Source organism: Pleurodeles waltl, chromosome 3_1 (assembly GCF_031143425.1).
Source record: "Pleurodeles waltl isolate 20211129_DDA chromosome 3_1, aPleWal1.hap1.20221129, whole genome shotgun sequence".
NCBI lineage: Eukaryota > Metazoa > Chordata > Amphibia > Caudata > Salamandridae > Pleurodeles > Pleurodeles waltl.
Window position 1 is genome coordinate 1994901698 of NC_090440.1, and position 17798 is coordinate 1994919495.

The window sequence follows — 17798 nt, forward strand, 5'->3', positions numbered from 1 at the left end:
CACTCCTTGCAGCTGTATCAGCAGCATCGAGGGCAGATCTTATCTGATTATTGCTGATCGCTTGACCCTCTTCCACCACTTGCTGTGCTCTTGTTTGGTGCTCCTGTGGGAGATGCTGTATAATATCTTGTATTTCGTCCCAATGGGCTCTATCATACCTGGCTAGAAGTGCCTGAGAATTTGCAATTCTCCACTGATTTGCTGCTTGTGTAGCAACACTTTTCCCTGCTGTGTCAAATTTTCTACTCTCCTTATCAGGAGGCGGTGCGTCTCCTGAAGACTGGCTATTTGCCCTCTTTCTTGCTGCACTGACTACTACTGAGTCTGTAGGGACCTGGTGAGTGATGTAATCTGGGTCAGTAGGCGCCGGCTTATACTTATCATCAATTCTGGGGGTGATAATCCTAGCTTTTACAGGTTCATTAAAAATTTGGTCTGCGTGTTTAACCATTCCTGGTAACATTGGGAGACACTGGTACCTGGAATGTGTAGAAGACAGTGTATTAAATAAAAAATCTTCTTCTAATGGCTCACAATGCATGGTTACTCCATGATAAGCTGCTGCCCTCGATATTACTTGGGTGTATGCAGTGGTGTCTTCTGGCGGAGAAGGTTTTGATGGGAAAATGTCTAGGTCATTGTCCAGAATGGGATCAGGGTCATAGAGATCCCATGGGTCTGCCGTACCTCCCTGTGAATATAAAGGATGTGTTGGAGAAGGCAGTGGTGGTAGGCTATTCTGAGGTGAGAAAGAAAGCTGGGGAGATTGAGGAGCAGAAGTATAGAGTGGTAGTGGCTTCTCCTTTTGTTTTTGCACCTTCACTGGTGGTTGCCCAGAGTCTAGTTCCTCTTGGAAGGCCAGCTTTCTTTTGGTTTTTAAAAGAGGTGCAGTGATGATTCTTCCTGTCTCCTTATGAATATGGATTCTGGACTGTCTCTCATCCATAACCTGTAATATTGGTTGAATCTCAGGCTCTTCCTCAGAAGTATTATGAGATTCCATGATTGGTCTTGTCATTTGTGTTAAGTCCTTGTTCCTCTGTATATGAGGATTTTTTCAGCTCCGAAGTGTGTAGTTTTTTTGGTCCCCAAAAAGTAGTTGTAGGCCTTGGCTCTGAAGCCGAATGCCGAATTTTCGACTCCGAGGAATGGGGTCTTTTACTTGAGTCTGAAACTGCGCTTTTTACAGATTTGCTCGACTCCGGACGGAGGAGTGGCCTTTTTCGGCGCCGACCCTGAAGGACGGTCACCAACAGTCTTTTTCCGGGCTAAGCCATGGCCTTCAGGCAGTGGTGTACCCAAGGCCTTTAAATTTTTTTTAGTGCAGTGGTGTAGGTGCAGACCTACTCACATGTTGGCCAGCTGTGATGGGTCTGTCGTCTTCCGATCCCTGTTCGGAGTCTGTGTCTCGAATGGATACTGCTGTCTGCACCCGCTCTTCTTCCATGACATCGAGATGTTCGCTGCTTTTCGACGCCATTTCGAGTCTTCGGGCTCTGTGATCTCGAAGGGTCTTTTTTGATCGAAAAGATTGAAAGGCCTCACAATCTTCCTTCCGATGGTCTGGAGAAAGGCACAAATTACAAACCAAGTGTTGGTCTGTATAGGGGTACTTCGCGTGGCACAGAGGACAGAATCGAAATGCAGCCTGATCCATCAGGCTTCCCACGCGGTAGGCCCGAACAGGCCAGAGCCGCGCGCATGCGCCCCAAAGGGCAGAAAATTAAGGTTCCGACTGTATTACCGGTTCAATGCTAGATGGGAAACAAGATTGAAATAATACCGCTGAATAAGATCGTTTTCTGAGGTTTTCCGAATCGAAATCTCGGAGCGAGAGGAAACACATCCGAACCTGACAGCGGAAAAAAAACAATCTAACAATTGAGTCGATGCCCATGCGCACTGGAACCGAGAGGAGGAGCCACTCCTCCCATGACTCCGTAAAGACTTCTTCGTACATATCTTCAGTGGCATGTGTAGCTGCAGATACACATCCTAGGCGTATCTCTTCCGACATCTAGTGTTGGGCTCGGAGTGTTAAAAGTTGTTTTTCTTTGAAGAAGTCTTTTCTGAGTCACAGGATCGGACTCCATTTCGATTCTGCCCTCAGTGCCACGTGAAGTTTCCCTATACAGACCAACACCAGGTTTGTAACTTGCGGCTTTCTCCGGGCCACGGAGAAGAGGATTGTGAGGCCTGTCCATTGTTTCGATCCAAGAAGACCTTGAGAGATCAGAGAGCCCGAAGGTTAGAGGTGGCGTAGAAGAGTACAGAACATCTTGACGTCATGGAAGAAGAACAGGCGCAGACAGCAGTCTCCATCCGAGATACCGACTCCAAGCAAGAATCGGAAGAAGATATGCCTATCATTGCTGGCCAGCACTTGAGTTCGTCTGCCTCTACGCCCACATACAAAAAAGCACTGAAGGCCTTGGGTACACCACTGCCGGAAGGCTATGGTTCGGCCCGAAAAAAAGACTGTCGTCGACCAACCTTCAGGTTCGGCGCTGAAAAAGGCCACTCCTCAGTCCACTTCGGAGTCTAGTATGTTGGTTAAAAGTTATGTCTCAGACTCCAGTAAGCGTCCTCACTCCTCAGAGTCGAAGCTTCAATGCCCTGCTTTGGAGACGAAACAACCAACTTAATTTTTGGAACCAAAAAAGATCTAAACTTCGGAACCGAAGAAAGCCTCAGAGGAACAAGGACTTTTGAGCCGACTCAAGCAAGCCTCAAAGAAAATGCAAGAATCGTACAGACCTTTTGATGAGGACACTGATATTCAGCCTATGCTAGAGGTTATGGATGAGAGACAATCCAGAATCCATATACACAAGGAGACTGGCAGAATTATTACAGCACCCCCTTTACAAACTGAAAGAAAGATGGCTTTTCAAGAGGACTTAGACTCTGTTCAATCACCAGCAAAATTCCAAAAGCATAAAGAGAAGCCAGTACCTGTCCCCACTTCTCCTCATTCTCCACAGCTTTCTTTTTCACTTCCACACAATAGCCCCCCACCATTGCCTTCTCCAACGCACTCATAATACTCTCATGGAGTTACAGTGGATCCCTGGAATCTATGTGACCCGGATCCTATTCCAGATAATGATCCTGACTTGTACCCCTCAAAGCCTTCTCCATCAGAAGACACCACTGCATACACGCAGGTTGTTTCCAGGGCAGCTGCTTATCATGGGGTGCTTATGCATACTACACCCCTAGAGGAGGATTTCTTGTTCAACACTCTGTCTCCACTCTCTCTAGATACTAGTGCCTTCCCATGTTACCTGGAATGGTCAGTAATTACTCCACAAATTGACAAAAAGTACAAACCTGCTCCTACAGACCCAGACTACATCACACACCAAGTTCGTCCAGATTCAGTGGTGGTAAGTGCGGCTAGAAAAAGGGCTAATGGCCATTCTTCAGGGGATGCTCCTCCACCTGATAGAGAGCAAGAAGTGTGGCACTGCTGGCAAAAGAGTAGCCACACATGCCGCCAACCAATGACGAATTGCGAATTTGCAAGCACTTCTTGTCAGATATGATAGAGCCCACTGGTAAATGCAAAACAATTTTTAAAAAACTTATTGGAAAAATAGAGTGACATTTCATAAACAAAATGACACTAAAAGGAACCGAAGATATGAATCTTTAAAGTAGAAATAGCTCAGTTTGAGGCCAACCACAATGTAGCACGGTTTCGTGTTCTTAAGGGTTCACAGGTGCTGCTTTTGGCTCAAGGTGGCCAGGAGCTTTTCCATTTTGCCGTCCTCCCTTTCGACTGCATCAGTTCCCCTTGGGGGTTTACGATCATGATGGTGGTTATCACAGCATAGGTATACCCGTCTATCCTCTACTTTGAGAACTAGCTGTTGAAGGCTGCTCGCCACAGTCAGTTGGACCACCTCCAGACAATGGCAAACCTCTTAACATAGTCTGGGTTCCCTATCAACGTGCCATAGTCACACCTGACTTCTTTGCATATGCTTTCTTTCATTGGAGCTACCCCAAACACAGTGTCTTATTGGGCCTTCCTGTCGTGTAAGGGGGGCCAGGACATTCAGGCTATGTTTCTGATGCTTTGGTCCTGGGTCTCAGAGAGGGCTGCTCTGATGATTTTTGGCCTATTGGCATCCTGTATTGTGTTCATCTACCATGCCTGATGGCATATGTAGACTCGGCAGCGGGATCCAAAGTCTCAATGGAACCAGCATGAAAGGAATCTGTCAGATTCCATCAAGGTTTCGGAAGAGACTGCAAATGATCTCTATGGTTGGCTGCTCAACTGCTACTGGGCCAGTGGCAGACTGCTTTTCCTACCTCACACAGCTGACTGTGGTGTCAGATGCGTTGCTGGTGGGTTGGGGTAGTTATTTGGAAGATTTGGAGATCTGAGGATGCTGGTTTCCTTTGGAGACTTGTCTCCACATCAGCTTGTTGGAGTTGTGGGCCATTTCCTTGACATTGAAAGCCTTCTAGCCATCCGTTCTCTAGTATTGAATCTTTCATAGATGCACATGCTTGAATCATTCCCCGTTGATGAAGTGGGAGTCCCACTGTAACTTAATAAAGCAGTATACATATCACTATCATGGGTTATAATGGCAATGAAAATGTCAGTTTAATAGCCTATCCATGTCCTTTTTAAAAAAAAGGACCAACTTGAACTATAACCAATCAGGCGACAGCCACCTTGAACACTCCCAACTGTGGTTGTTTATGACAGTCATCTACTGTGGTCGTCTACAACAGTCATCTACACTGGTCGTCGTCGACGGTCATCTACCTGTCGACGACTGTCATCTCCAGTGCTCATCCTCATCTACAGTGGTCGATGATGATGCTCATCTACAGTGGTCGTCAACGATGGTCATCTACAGTAGTCATCGGCGACGGGATGGGTCGTCTACGGTGGTAGTCGACGAAGCCCTCATCTATGATGGTCGTCTATGACAGCCTCACCTACAATGGTTGTCTGCGATGGCCTCATCTACGATGTTCGCCTACGATAGCCTCATCTACGATGTTCGCCTATGACAGCCTCATCCACGATGGTCTTCTAGGACAGTCATCCACGACAACCTCATCTATGATGGCCGTCTACTATGGTCATCTACGAAAGCCTCATCTAAGATGGTCGTCTATGACAGCCTCATCTACGATGATCGTCTATGACAGTGGTTCCCAACCTGTGGTCCCCAGACCCCCAGGGGTCCGTGACACATTCCCAGGGGGTCCGCAAGCCTGGGCTGGGAGGAAGGCACTTCTCCAGCTGGGGCCTCTGACAAACACCAGCGTGCTGTTTTCATATTTATTACTTCCTTTGTTGAGCATTTTTAAACACACTGCAAAGCTCTTTGTACTATAAAAATAAAACTGTCAAGCTAACTCATGTGATTAATGTATCTGCTGGAGAGAGATGGGAGTTTTGTGCAGTGGCAGTTTTGACTCAAAGGTAGTGCAGATGGTTAATATGCCTGCTGCAAAGAATGTGTATCATGCAAAGAACAGTATTTTATGTGCATGGCACAGTGGGTTACTGCTTTGGTCACGGAGATTCTTTTGTTACTGTGCAGTTCATAATCGTAATCTAGTGCAGTGAGTTGTGAACTGCCATTAAAGAGCTGCATGCAACCCTCATGGCACAAATTAGAAAGTTGTTTTTTACCTAGTCTTTCATTTTCCTTATGCTGCTAAAAAAGGTTTGCTTTGTAGAAATACATTCTTATTGCTAACGCGGTGCTTCATTTATGCTTGTTGTTTCCGGTGCTGAGCACCGGCACTTATTTTTGAGGGCCGGGACTTATTCTTCTGCCACAAGCATTTACTGCGAGCAAAAGACACATATGAGAAAGACGGAGGAAGGGAAAAACGAAAAAGCATCACAAAGTGAGAAAGTAGAAAGGAGCTAGAGTGAGCTGAAGTGGCTTTATATGTATTGAAGAGGCCCGAGATGGCTTCAGGCTTACGCTGCCTCAGTATTCCGTGTTCCCACATTTAATTGCAGCAGCCACGTATTTAAGAGGAGTTCTTTGGGCACCGGCACATTTTTATTTACAAATTAAGCACTGTGCTAACGCCATCACCAATCACTGTGCTGTGTTCTGAATCCTAGGTTTGTGCTTCTCCGGACCAAGCACTTTTAGAAAATGCCTACCAGTGTGGATGACATGTGAATCCTACACCTTGTAGTCCCCTGTAAAATGCCCTGACACCCTACAGTGGTATGAGAGGTGCTATAAAACAAATGAAGTACATGTGACAGAGAGGCTAGGGAGAGATGAGAGGCCCTTATGATTTACTTCCCTTCTCCTTCACTTATTTATGTGAAAAAGCTTTCTCAGATCTTGCATACCTAGAAAATAAAAACAGAAACCGCTCTGGAAATGTAGAATCTGACCTGAGGATTCACCTTTCCTAAATAAAACCAAACATTGAAAAGGTAGTTGCCAAAATGCAGCGCCAACCTTCCCAATAAAATTAGAATTTTGCGTATTTTTTCAATATAAAAGAATTTAATCTTTAGTAATTTGAGTATTTGTTTGGTGTGTACTTGTTATATTTTTTGCGAATTACTGTTTTAATGTTTGAAATTAAATCGTACAAATTGCTGGGGGTCCCCGGCTTCCAGTAATGATTCATTGGGGGTCCTCAGGAGTCAAAAGGTTGGGAACCACTGGTCTATGATGTTCATGTACGACAGCCTCATCTATGATAATCACCTATGATAGTCACCTACGATGTTCTGCTGCAACAGCCACTTCTGATGGTTGTCCACTACAACTGTTTTGCCTACAATGACCTAGTCTACGGAACCACGTCTACCATGGCCTCGTCTCTGTATGCTTTGTCAACAACGGCCTTGTCTATGACTGCAGCCTTTACGACGGCCTCCCCAACAACAAACGTCTACATCAGCCTAGTCGTTTAAATCTGCTTCGTTGAACTTGATTACAGTACAAATTAAGACGAAAACACGTAATTATCAACAAGAACAACACACACATAATCCAGGATAATTTAGTGTCAAGCATTAAGGTACCAATATGAACATGTCTTCAACAGTCAATATATTGAGGGGCAATATATGGAGCAATTACACCACTCCGCCTCCAACTGCAGAGCATGGGTCAGGTCCATGTATCTCTAGTACTAGAGCTTCAGAGCATATTATACCTGCATCTGGGGGTTTCCCCACCAGAATAATTTTGGTGGTGTCCATACTCTTCGCAGCGAGCGACCAAACACTTCCAGCTTCCTGTAGCAAACAAGAAATTTGTTTGTTTTTTCCTTATGATTTTAAATAGGAAAGCTATAAAAACTATTCCAATTGCTGATATATCCAGGAGGAATTACAATCATGGAAAACCCTGTCATTCATAATTCCGCCTAACCAGGAAGGACACGTTCTCATCTAGGTCCAGACTACCGTATGGGCTGCCAATTCACTGGCAATATGGGTCAGGTATAGCCACCAGAGGTGGTCAGACATGGCCACATTAATAACATTTTGTGCAGGAAGATGAAAAAAGAAATGCTTCTGTATGGAGGTGAGATGTAATCATATGTCAGCATGGATTGGACTCTAGAGAAAGCTTCAGTAGGATTCCCACAACTGGCAGGTTCGGTGGTCCTTGGATGTTATGGTTCAAGGTCACAACACTTGAAATTTGAGGTACAAATATATCAAATATTTTTATAGTGTCATGCAGACGCTCTGTTTGCCAAGCACGTTGACGACTCCTTGCAAGAAGTCAAAACTGACTCTTGACACTGCACAATCTTTTAAGGCATTACAATTTCGAATTAAACAATCTTTATAGAGACCCAAAAAAGACATGTATCTATTGATAAGTATCTGACTTAGCAACCCTCTCAGTAGCCCTTAGGCTAGCTTACCTACAGTGGCAACGTTCTGGCGCTGATTACACCATCCACTCGGAAAAACAGTTCCAAAAATGTTGTCATCTATGGCAGAAAATAGCATCAGACAAATAAGTCCTGGATCTCCTCACATATAGATATATGTTGCAGTTCGCCCAAATTCCGCCATCTCATTCGGAAGAAAGTGATAGCTACCCTGACCAAAGGTTCTGTAGAGAAAGGCCCACCTGCTCAGCAAGGAATAGGCTTCTATTCTTGGTTTTGCCTCAGAAAACAGAGGAGTGTTCATCCATCAGACACTCTTCAGAAATTAACAAGTATGTCCGGAAACAATCCCTTTATGTGGTCTCCTTCAGCACAGGATTTTATATTTTTTGCATTCCCGTCCACTCATTTTCTACCCACCATCCACTATTTGTGCTAATAATTATAAGATATAAAAATACAGTAACTGCTTGCTATTCTGATTCAAGCACGTGAATCTATGAAATATCCAATGCTGGAGATGAAAATAAGTTACTTACCTGTAAGTGCAGTTCTCCAGTATTGGTATCTTTCATAGATTCACATGCAACCCACCCTCCTGCCCAGAGAGGCTCCCCTCATAGTTCGGGATTATCTATTCCCACTTGTGCTTGAAAATCTGAGGGGCTCTTCCTCCGTTGGGAGTGTTCTAGAGGGTGCTGTCGCCTGATTGGTTATAGTTCAAGTTTGGTCCTTGTTTAGAAAAGGACATGGATAGGCTACTAAACTGTAATTTTTTATTGTCATTATAGCCTATGATATTGATGTATATATACTGCTTTATTAAGTTACTGTGAGACTCCCACTTCGATGACTGGGAATGATTCAAGCATGTGAATCTCTGAAAGATACCAATACTGGAGTACTGCAGTTACAGGTAAGTAACTTATTTTCTTCAAGGGTAGACTGGCTCAGGTCCTCACGGTAAACACAATTGCCTTGTGGTATGATAAAAAACAGGGCAGAGTGGAGTACTTGACCATGTGTCTGAGTGATAAAGCTTTGTTGATGGGCAAAGTCTTGTCTGAATTGCTGATAGAAGTTGGAGAGACCTAGGAAGCATTGGTTTTCCTAAATAGAAGAGGGAGAGGGCCAATCCAAAATGGCTTGTACTTTGTCTGGATCCATAGCTAATCCAGTCTGATTGATGCAGAACCCAAGATACTGTACTTCTGTGTTGTTAAATTCATATTTTTCAGGTTTGCAGTATAGCTGATTCTGTCTGAGTCTTTCCAGAACCTGAAGTACATGCTCAGTGTTCTGTTCAGGTATACAAGAATATACCAGGATGTCATCCAGATATATCACCACACTGTGAGTCAATAAATCGGAAAACACGGAGTCCATGAATCATTGGAATATTGAGGGTGCGTTTGTTAAACCAAAAGGCATGGCTCGGTATTCATAATGGCCAAACGGAGTACGAAATGCTGTTTTCCATTCATCTCCTTCCTTGACACGTAAGAGATGATAGGCACCCCTCAGATCCAATTTGGTAAACCTCTTGGCACCTTGGACTGCATCAAGTATATCCCTAGCAAGGGGTAAAGGATATCGATCCTTGATGGTTATCTTGTTCAGTCCACAAAAGTCAACACGGGCGCAGATCTTTTGATTTCTTTGGAATGAATAAAAGAGGAGCCCCATGAGGAGATGAAGATGGGTCAATTAAACCATTCTGTTGATTATCATCTAGGTATTCCCCCCAAGACACGCACCACCACCCCCCACCCCTGAGCTGATGTAAACCCCCTAGGGCCCGTGCCCTGACACCTCTGGTATTTACCTGCAAACCGTTCACTTCTGAGTGCCCCCAGTCTCCATAGGATTCCATTGGGCGCCCAACACCAACTTTGACCTCTGCACCCTGCCGACCCTTGAATGTGTGTCTCATTTCTTGACTGTGTGTGTTCAACAAATGCTTAGCACTACCCTCTGATAAGCCTAACTGATCGACCACACTGCTATAAAAGAGAGCATTAGTATTATCTACTTCTAGCCTCTATAAAGCATCTGGATATCCACTGGACTCTACACACTATACCTTACAGAGCCAGCTTCCTTCAGGGATATTTTAAAGGTGAGGAATCTGCAGTTAGAGTATCCATCAGAAAGAGTGTTACCCCGAGGTATATAGATTGTTCTTCCTCATCATCATATATACACACACATCTCCCCTTCTTCAGGGTTTTCTTCCTAGAATCGAAGCACAAGCAAAAGATGCAGGTATGGAAATTCTCACTGGCTTGTGCTCACTTTTTAGCTGGAATTGTTAAGCTTGCTTATTTCACCACTGGCGAGTAAATTGAAATTAAACATATTTTTTTCTACTCTTGGTATCTTGATGGAGAATATATATTTTGCTTTTATCAATTTGTGTTCATCCTTTGTTTAGTACATCACCTGCCCGTTGGTGTCAACAAAACTTTGTGCATTGGAGGGCTTTGAAGTCTGCATTTAGCGTTGAACGGCAGCTACAAGAAATCACTCGGAGACTGAAACAGGTAAGGATTCACTACTCAAAGTCAATCACTTTTATTTGTTTAAGGTTGCATTTTTGTTCAGCACTACAGTCAGTCGCAAAATAACATGGACTTGTAGAATAACTCAGAAATGTTGAGTCCATAATCTTGTGTTTCGCCTCTTTGTGCTTTCAAAGACGTTGATTTATAACACATGGTTTTCTGGTTGCAAGTAGCTACACACAAATCAAAGCAGTATATATTCTGATAGCTCATCTCACAGCTGTGAGGCCTCATGTTTTACTTTCCTTATCTTATGACCGAGCTGACAAAACATCTCTGGAATGCACTTCTTAGTTTAAAGAAGACATTTATTATTACTTCACCACGAGGTTCCTGAGAGACGAGATTAGTAGGTTGGAAGCACACGTTTAAAAGTAGTCACAGCAATTAAAGCAAAAATATATCAAAGTACTTCTCAATTGCAATGTACACAGCAAATACATGTGATTATATTATAGCATAACTTCAAAGCAAATAATAAAAGTCAAAATTCATCACTGTACGGCCTATCGCTGCACGTCATCTTTTGCCTGCAAGTTGATGACTCCTGTTCAACTGCGAGAAAGAGATTTTCCACCCAAACGGGAGGTCAGGCAGCTGACGTCCGCTCCTGACTGAAGTCCTGAAAAATTCCCCCTTGCTGCTGCCCAGGGACACCGTCTTATAATGAAAAACATGCAGAGTTGGGAAGTAAACAAGCCATTGGAGATTGGCCAGATCTCCTAAACCTCGCCTCTTCCCAAGGCTGAGTAGAGAGGAAAATACAAAAGATACGCTCTCTTGTCACTCATGGGTTCGGTGTGAATTCAATACGAAAAACACAGCTCGGTCTACCATGTGGAAAAACACAGCTCATCTGCAATGTCTCAACTGCAATGTCGAACTCCACGATGAAGCCAATAGGCAGCTAAACTGAATACGAAATGTAATGTGCTACTGATGAACATTGAACAACTAATATGGGCAGTGGTGAAACACAAAGTCATTGGTCAAACACAACTAATGGCATAACACCTCATTCAGGTATATCATTTGCCAAGTAAAAAAAGGTTTAACACCCACCCTAATATCCTGTTGTACCTGGACTCACCTTTAACAAACTCATATAGTACACACTCTTTTTTTTTTTTTAATAACTTCAGGGTAGAACCCTGCTGGAAGAGGTGAGAGGCCAAGACTCCAAGCAAAACAATTCATAACAGTCAAAGAAATACCAAAAAAAAGGAAAGTCTAAAATAATAGGATTACACCTAGGCATTATTATTGGTACACAGTCTGGGGAAGAGGAAAAAATATTGTATGCTCCTAAGACCTGGAACACCATGCCGGTTCAGATCCACCAGTCCCTATCCACTCAAAACTCTTGTCAACTCATGGCTTCAAAACACATCTTGTTACAGTGTAGCTACTTGGATACTGGACCACTAAAGAGTTCCCACACTAGCCCCTTTCAAACCAGCAGCTGTGACACTGCACCAACCCTGCCTGTAAACTGCAGACCAAGGGTCTAAGCACCTTCCCAGCAACCTCCTGTTAACTAATGTATCCCTACTCCTCCCTCTCCTTCGTCTGCCCTACCAGTACTGACTAAAACCCCCCATGCCGTTCTATTGCTTTGTGACTTATGCCCTGTATATGTTGCCTACATACTCTTCAGTAGCGTTAGAGTACATTTAATATCTGATAGAGACATCTAGTTGCAGATTCCTTACCTTAGATTTTCTCCAGGTGTCAGTCTGGATCTGGAGATTTTTCTTGACAATAACCCTGCGTGCCTTTAGGTGGCGTTGATTGGCTCCACCTCTGGTAGTGTCCACGCCCAATAAGATGTTGCGGGTCCCATATAAGCACCATCACAGCTCGCTGACGTCAGTTCTTTTCTTTCCACGCCAGTCAACACTGATCCAAAGACAGAGCTATCCCATAGTTGTTTTTTGACTGGTCTGTTTTTCAACTTTTGTCAAAACCTTTTTGAGTATTTCTAATCCTGGTGTGTCAAGGGATGTCTTCTCATATGACTGGTTTCAAGCCCTTTGGATCCTGTCATTAGACGATGTCCATGACGGATCCGCAACTCGTGTGCCTTTGGTGTTTGGAGTGTGACCATGACTCTAGGACATGCTCCAATCACCGGGCTTTGAATCCAAAAGCTTTAAGGCAGCTGTCCCTAAAGCTCACGGTGGCCCAGCACTCAGCTCTGAAAAGTCTCGATCTCGGTCTAGAGGAAGGTCTCGGGATCGGTTGCGGAATCCCCTCTCTTTGTCGTTCCACTCCAAGTCCTCAGGACGATCGGCTAAATCGAGGCACAGAAAGAAGTCGAAGAAAACTGAGCAATTCAGTGTCAGCTCGTTTGTTGCCGGAAAGGGAGCAGTAGCATCGTCGATCTAGGCCTTCCTCTGCAGAGCCTGCATCGGGACCGAATCCACGCCTCCCTGAGCTTCTGGGAACTGGAGAGATCTCAGCCCAACTCAAGGAGTTTCATGAGGCCATGTGCCTCATTTTTTGGCAGTCCAACTCTACTGGCGCCCCTTTGGGTTCCGCATCGGCAGCTTCGGCCTCAGCTCCGAGGGACACTCATTGATCCCTTGCTGGATCAGGACCAGCGCCGGTCGTACCACCTTGACCTTTCCTGGCACCGGCCCCAACATCGATGCTCCTGGCGGCGCCCCAAATATCATTACCGACTTATATATGGAGCCGGGTGTGCGTTGTATGACGCTAAATCCAGCACAAACAGAGGCCTTGCTCTCTATGTTGGACTCTGAGCATTATGGTGAGGAAATGGAGGGGTCACCTGAGCCTTTAGAATACCAGCTCCAAGACCCCATGGACTGGCATATGGACCTGGGTGAAGCCAGTGGACTGGATACCTCACCAGATACTGGCATGATCTTCCCCCCTACCATGGCTACATAGGAGGAAGTTTCATATTCTATGGTGCGAAGAGCAACTGAGGTTCTGGACCTCAAGCTGCATTTGGTGGCAATCAAGCTAACCGGCTGATAGAGGTGCTTCAGCCTGGGACTTTTTCCTTTGAACCCCTGCTTCCCTTTAAAAAGCCCTTATGGATGTCATACTGGGTACCTGGTCCAGGCCTAGCACAGGGCATCCTGTGAACAGGACCATTGCCCGCCTCCATCGCACAGCACCGGGTGACCTAGGTTTTCTGATGCAACACCCCACCCCTGAGAGCTTGGTTATCCAAGCCTCCACCTCCCAGGGCGCGTTCCCCTCCACATCCCCGGATAGGGAATCCAAGAGGCTGGACACACTTGGGAAGATGTTTTCTTCCAGCAGCCTGGCATTGTAGTCCTTGAACACCGCATGTCTTTTTGGGATGTTATTCCCACACGCTGTGGGATTTGGTTTTGCAAGTGCTGCCCCAGGTTTCGGAAAAAGCCCGGGCTGTACTTTCCCAAACAGTTGATGATGGGAGAGATGCAGAAAAGTTCACAATCCGATGTGGACTGGACACGACCGACTCACTGGCCATAGGGATTGCTTTGACAATGGCCTCGAGTCGCCATGCCTGTTTGAGGACGTCTGACTTTTTGGGGCATGTCCAAGCTAATCTTATGGACATGCCCTTTGATGGCACCCATCTCATCAGAGAGATAGCAGACTCGGCGCTCAAGCGCATCAAGGGTTCTCGTGCTACGACCAGGTCCTTGGGCCTTTCGCTAGCCCCTCATCCCCCTCAGTCTGCTTTTCACCCCTTTGGTGGCTACAAAAGGGGCCCCCAGCCACTGTGCCATGCATGCTGCCCTGTGGATCCCCGTGGATCAGGGAGCCAGCGCTCTGGTCAGTCTGCCATGCCCCCACACCTCCTTCAGGTGCCTCCAAACCTTCCAAGTCTGCCAATTCCCCATCAGGGACCAGTCAAAGGCAGTATCCGCCATCACCTGTTCCACATCACGTCAGACAAGTGAGTTTTGCTGATAGTTCGAAGGGGCTACTTCCCATCAACCACTACGCCCCCATCCATACCACTATCCTACGATTGGATGACGGAGGATCACATGGCACTTATCCGGAGAGGAAGTTATGGCTCTCTTAACCAAGGGAGCCATAGAGAGGGTCCCTGTGTCAGAAGAAGGTCGTGGTTGTTATTCCTGCTACTTCCTGGTGCCCAAAAAGGTCATGGGCCTCTGCCCTGTCCTAGACCCTCGGTCCCTCAATCTCTTTCTCAAGAAGGAGAAGTTTAGAATGCTCACTGTTGCTCTGGTTCTATCTGCTCTGGACCCAGGAGACTGGATGGTAGTTTTGGACTTGCAGGATGTGTATGTCCATATCCCCGTCCTGTCTGACCACAAATGTTGCTTGTGGTTCACAGTAGGCAACAAGCACTCAGTTCACTGTGCTTACTTTTGGCCTTACCAGCACCCCTTGGGTGTTCACCAAGGTGATGGCTGTGGTCGCAGATCATGTTTGCAGATCAGGGCTTTCAGTCTTCCCTATTTTGATGGCTGACTGTTGAAGGCAGACTTACCCCAGGCTGTCATCTCCCACCTCCAGACTACAGCGGACCTCCTGCATTTGCTGGGGTTCACTATAAAGGTGCCAAATGTACACCTGACTTCCTCTCAGACGCTCACTTTCATCGTACCTGTTGTGGCCACAGTGTAGTTTCGGGCTCATCCTCCTGAGCAGCAAATCCAGGATATTCAGGCTATGATATGATGTTTCAGCCTCTATCCTGGATTTCGGTGAGAATGACTCTGAAGCTGCCGGGCCTCATGGCCTCCTGCATCCTGCTGGTGACACAAGCCAGGCAGCATATGCTGGCTCTGTGGTGGGACCTGAAGTTCCACTGAGCTCAGCATCAGGGAAATCTCTCCAACATGGTCCAGATCTCAGAGGGAACTGCACAAGATCTACAGTGTTGGCTAACTAACCACAATTGGGTCAGAGGCAGATCCCTCTTCCCTTCCCAACCAGATCTGACAGTAGTGACAGATGTGTCACTCCTGGGATGGGTCGGCCAGCTGGAAGAGGCAAGATCAGAGGCATCTAGTCCGGCAAAGTCTGGACTCCAGGCCATTAGACTAGCATTGAAAACATTTCTTCCCTCTCTCAAAGGGAAGGTAGTGCAGGTGTTCACGGACAACAACACCACTATGTGGTACTGCAACAAGCAGGAGGGTGCAGTGAGGTCGTGGACCCTTTGTCAAGAGGCTTTGCTCCTCTGGATGTCGCTGGAACACCAGGGCATTACGCTGGTGATTCAACATCTGGTAGACTCTCTGAACGCCAGAGCCGACAATTTCACATGCTTAGTTGATTATGAATGGCATATCCATCGGGAGATAGTGCAAGGTCTCTTTCAGCAGTGGGGAGAGTCTTAGTTTGATCTGTTTCCCTCCACAGAAAACGTGCAATGTCAGCTGTTGTGCGCGTTGGAGTTTCCAAGGCAGCACTCGCTGGGTGAAGCTTTTCTTCTGGCCTCCTGTCTGCCTTTCGCCCCATCCCACTTCTGCCCAGAGCATTCAAGAAGATCAAGAACAACTGGATCCACGTAACCATTGTGGCTCCAGACTGGGCACAAAGAGTCTGGGATCCTGGGGTATTGAGCATAGCCTACGGTCCTCTGATCAGTCTGCCCCTTCAGAAGGATCTTCTGTCGCAGCAGCAGGGGAGGGTTCTCCACCCGAATCAGTGCAGTATCCGCCTTCTTGCATGGAGATTTAGCGGCAGCAGTTGACAGCTTTTGACCCTCCCCCCCAAAGTCTGTAATGTAAACTTGGCAGACTGGCATCCCTCAACAAAAAACGGTAAACAGCTTTTGTTGTAAAAAATTTGTGGCATGGTGCACAGACATGTCTGTTGACTCCCTTCCTGTCCCTCTTTCTGAGTTTTGGTTGTTTATCCTTTCTCTGGCCCAGCAGGGCTCTGCAACGGTTACTCTCAAAGGTTAGCTCTCTGCCTTTTCTGCTTTTTTGTGGTTGCCTGATTAACCTTTCTTGTTCAAGTCTCCAATTGTAATTAGGTTACTTAAAAGCCTTACTCATGTGTTTCCTCCATCTCCATTTATCATGTCCTAGTGGGATTTGAGTTTAGTTTGAACATTTCTGATGTGTGCTCCTTTCGAGCCTCTCCACAATTGTCCTCTCAGGCTTCTCTTTGAAAACAGCCTTCCTTGTGGCCACTACATCTGCCCGCAGCGTGGTTAAGCTATAGGCATTGTCAAGTAAGCCACCCTACCTTTCCGTTGAGTCTGACAAAATGGTGCTTCGCATGAGGGCCTCGTTTACCAAAAGTGGTTACGCCCTTCCATGTAAGCCAATCCATCACCTTGCTTACTTTTACGCACCCCCACATCATTCTAAGGAACAGGAGACTCCACCGCATGGAACCAAAAAGAGCATTTGGCACTCTACCTTTATCGTACCAAAGAGTTGCGGGTGGATGATCAACTCTTTGTTGGCTATGTGGATGCACTGAAAGGTCGAGCCGTAGAGAAGAGAACCATCTCCAGATGGGTCGTGCTTGCATTAAAATGTGCTACGCACTGGTTAAGAATCAGCCCCTTGAGAGCTTGCATGCTCATTCTACTCTATCAAAAGCTGCGACCACTGCATTAATATGCAGAGTTCCAGTCCTTGACACCTGTCAGACGGCATCTCTGCAAATGTTTAATAAACACTGCTGCCTAGACCGTCAGGTCCGTAGGGACGTGAACTTTGCTTGTTCAGTCCTGCAGGACTTTCTAGTATGATCTTAGTTTGCAGACCCACCTCCGGAGATGGTATTGCTTGGGTATTTATTCTTATGTAAGGAATCTGCTACTAGGTGTCTCTATCAGATGGACAAGTTACTTATATTCGGTAACACCTTATCTGGTAGAGTATGTAGCTAGTTACATATTCCTTACTGACCCACCCATCCTCCCCACTCTGGAGACTGATTTCTAGGGACAGGGACTACCCTTTTAGGGCCCTAGTTTTGAAGCACCAGTGGTCAATGTTCTTTATGGCTCTGCGCTTCTGGCATAGAAAGATGACTGACGTCAGCATACCAGGGTGGCTCACGTATATGACCCGTGATGTCATATCCAGAGTGGACGATGCCAGCGACGGACACAGAGCCGATTGACACCACCTAACAGCGCACAAGGCTACTGCTTGAGAAAAATCTCAGATCCAGACTGACTCCTGGGGAAATTCTAAGGTAAGGAATCTGCATCTAGATATTGTCTCTACCAAATAAGGCATTACCGATGGTAACTATCTTGTCCTGTAGGTACTCTTATAGTTGAAGAGCACTTAGAAAAACATGCCAAAATCACTGTAGGAAATTACCATCTTTTGTGTGATGTCCCACCAATTTTCCAGATGTTTTTGCTGGCTGTAGAACTCTGCACTT

The 17798-nt window shown here is 45.9% G+C and overlaps 1 protein-coding gene across 3 annotated transcripts in view; it reads left to right on the forward strand.

Annotated features, from left to right (window-relative positions):
- The window catches only part of DHX40 (DEAH-box helicase 40), a 266557-nt gene that overhangs the window by 174530 nt on the left and 74229 nt on the right, over positions 1–17798 (forward strand). For all 3 annotated transcript variants that reach the window (XM_069226422.1, XM_069226423.1, XM_069226424.1), the window contains one exon: positions 10307–10415. In XM_069226422.1, the coding sequence (XP_069082523.1) occupies positions 10307–10415 (109 nt within the window). The remainder of the gene's footprint in view (positions 1–10306; positions 10416–17798) is intronic.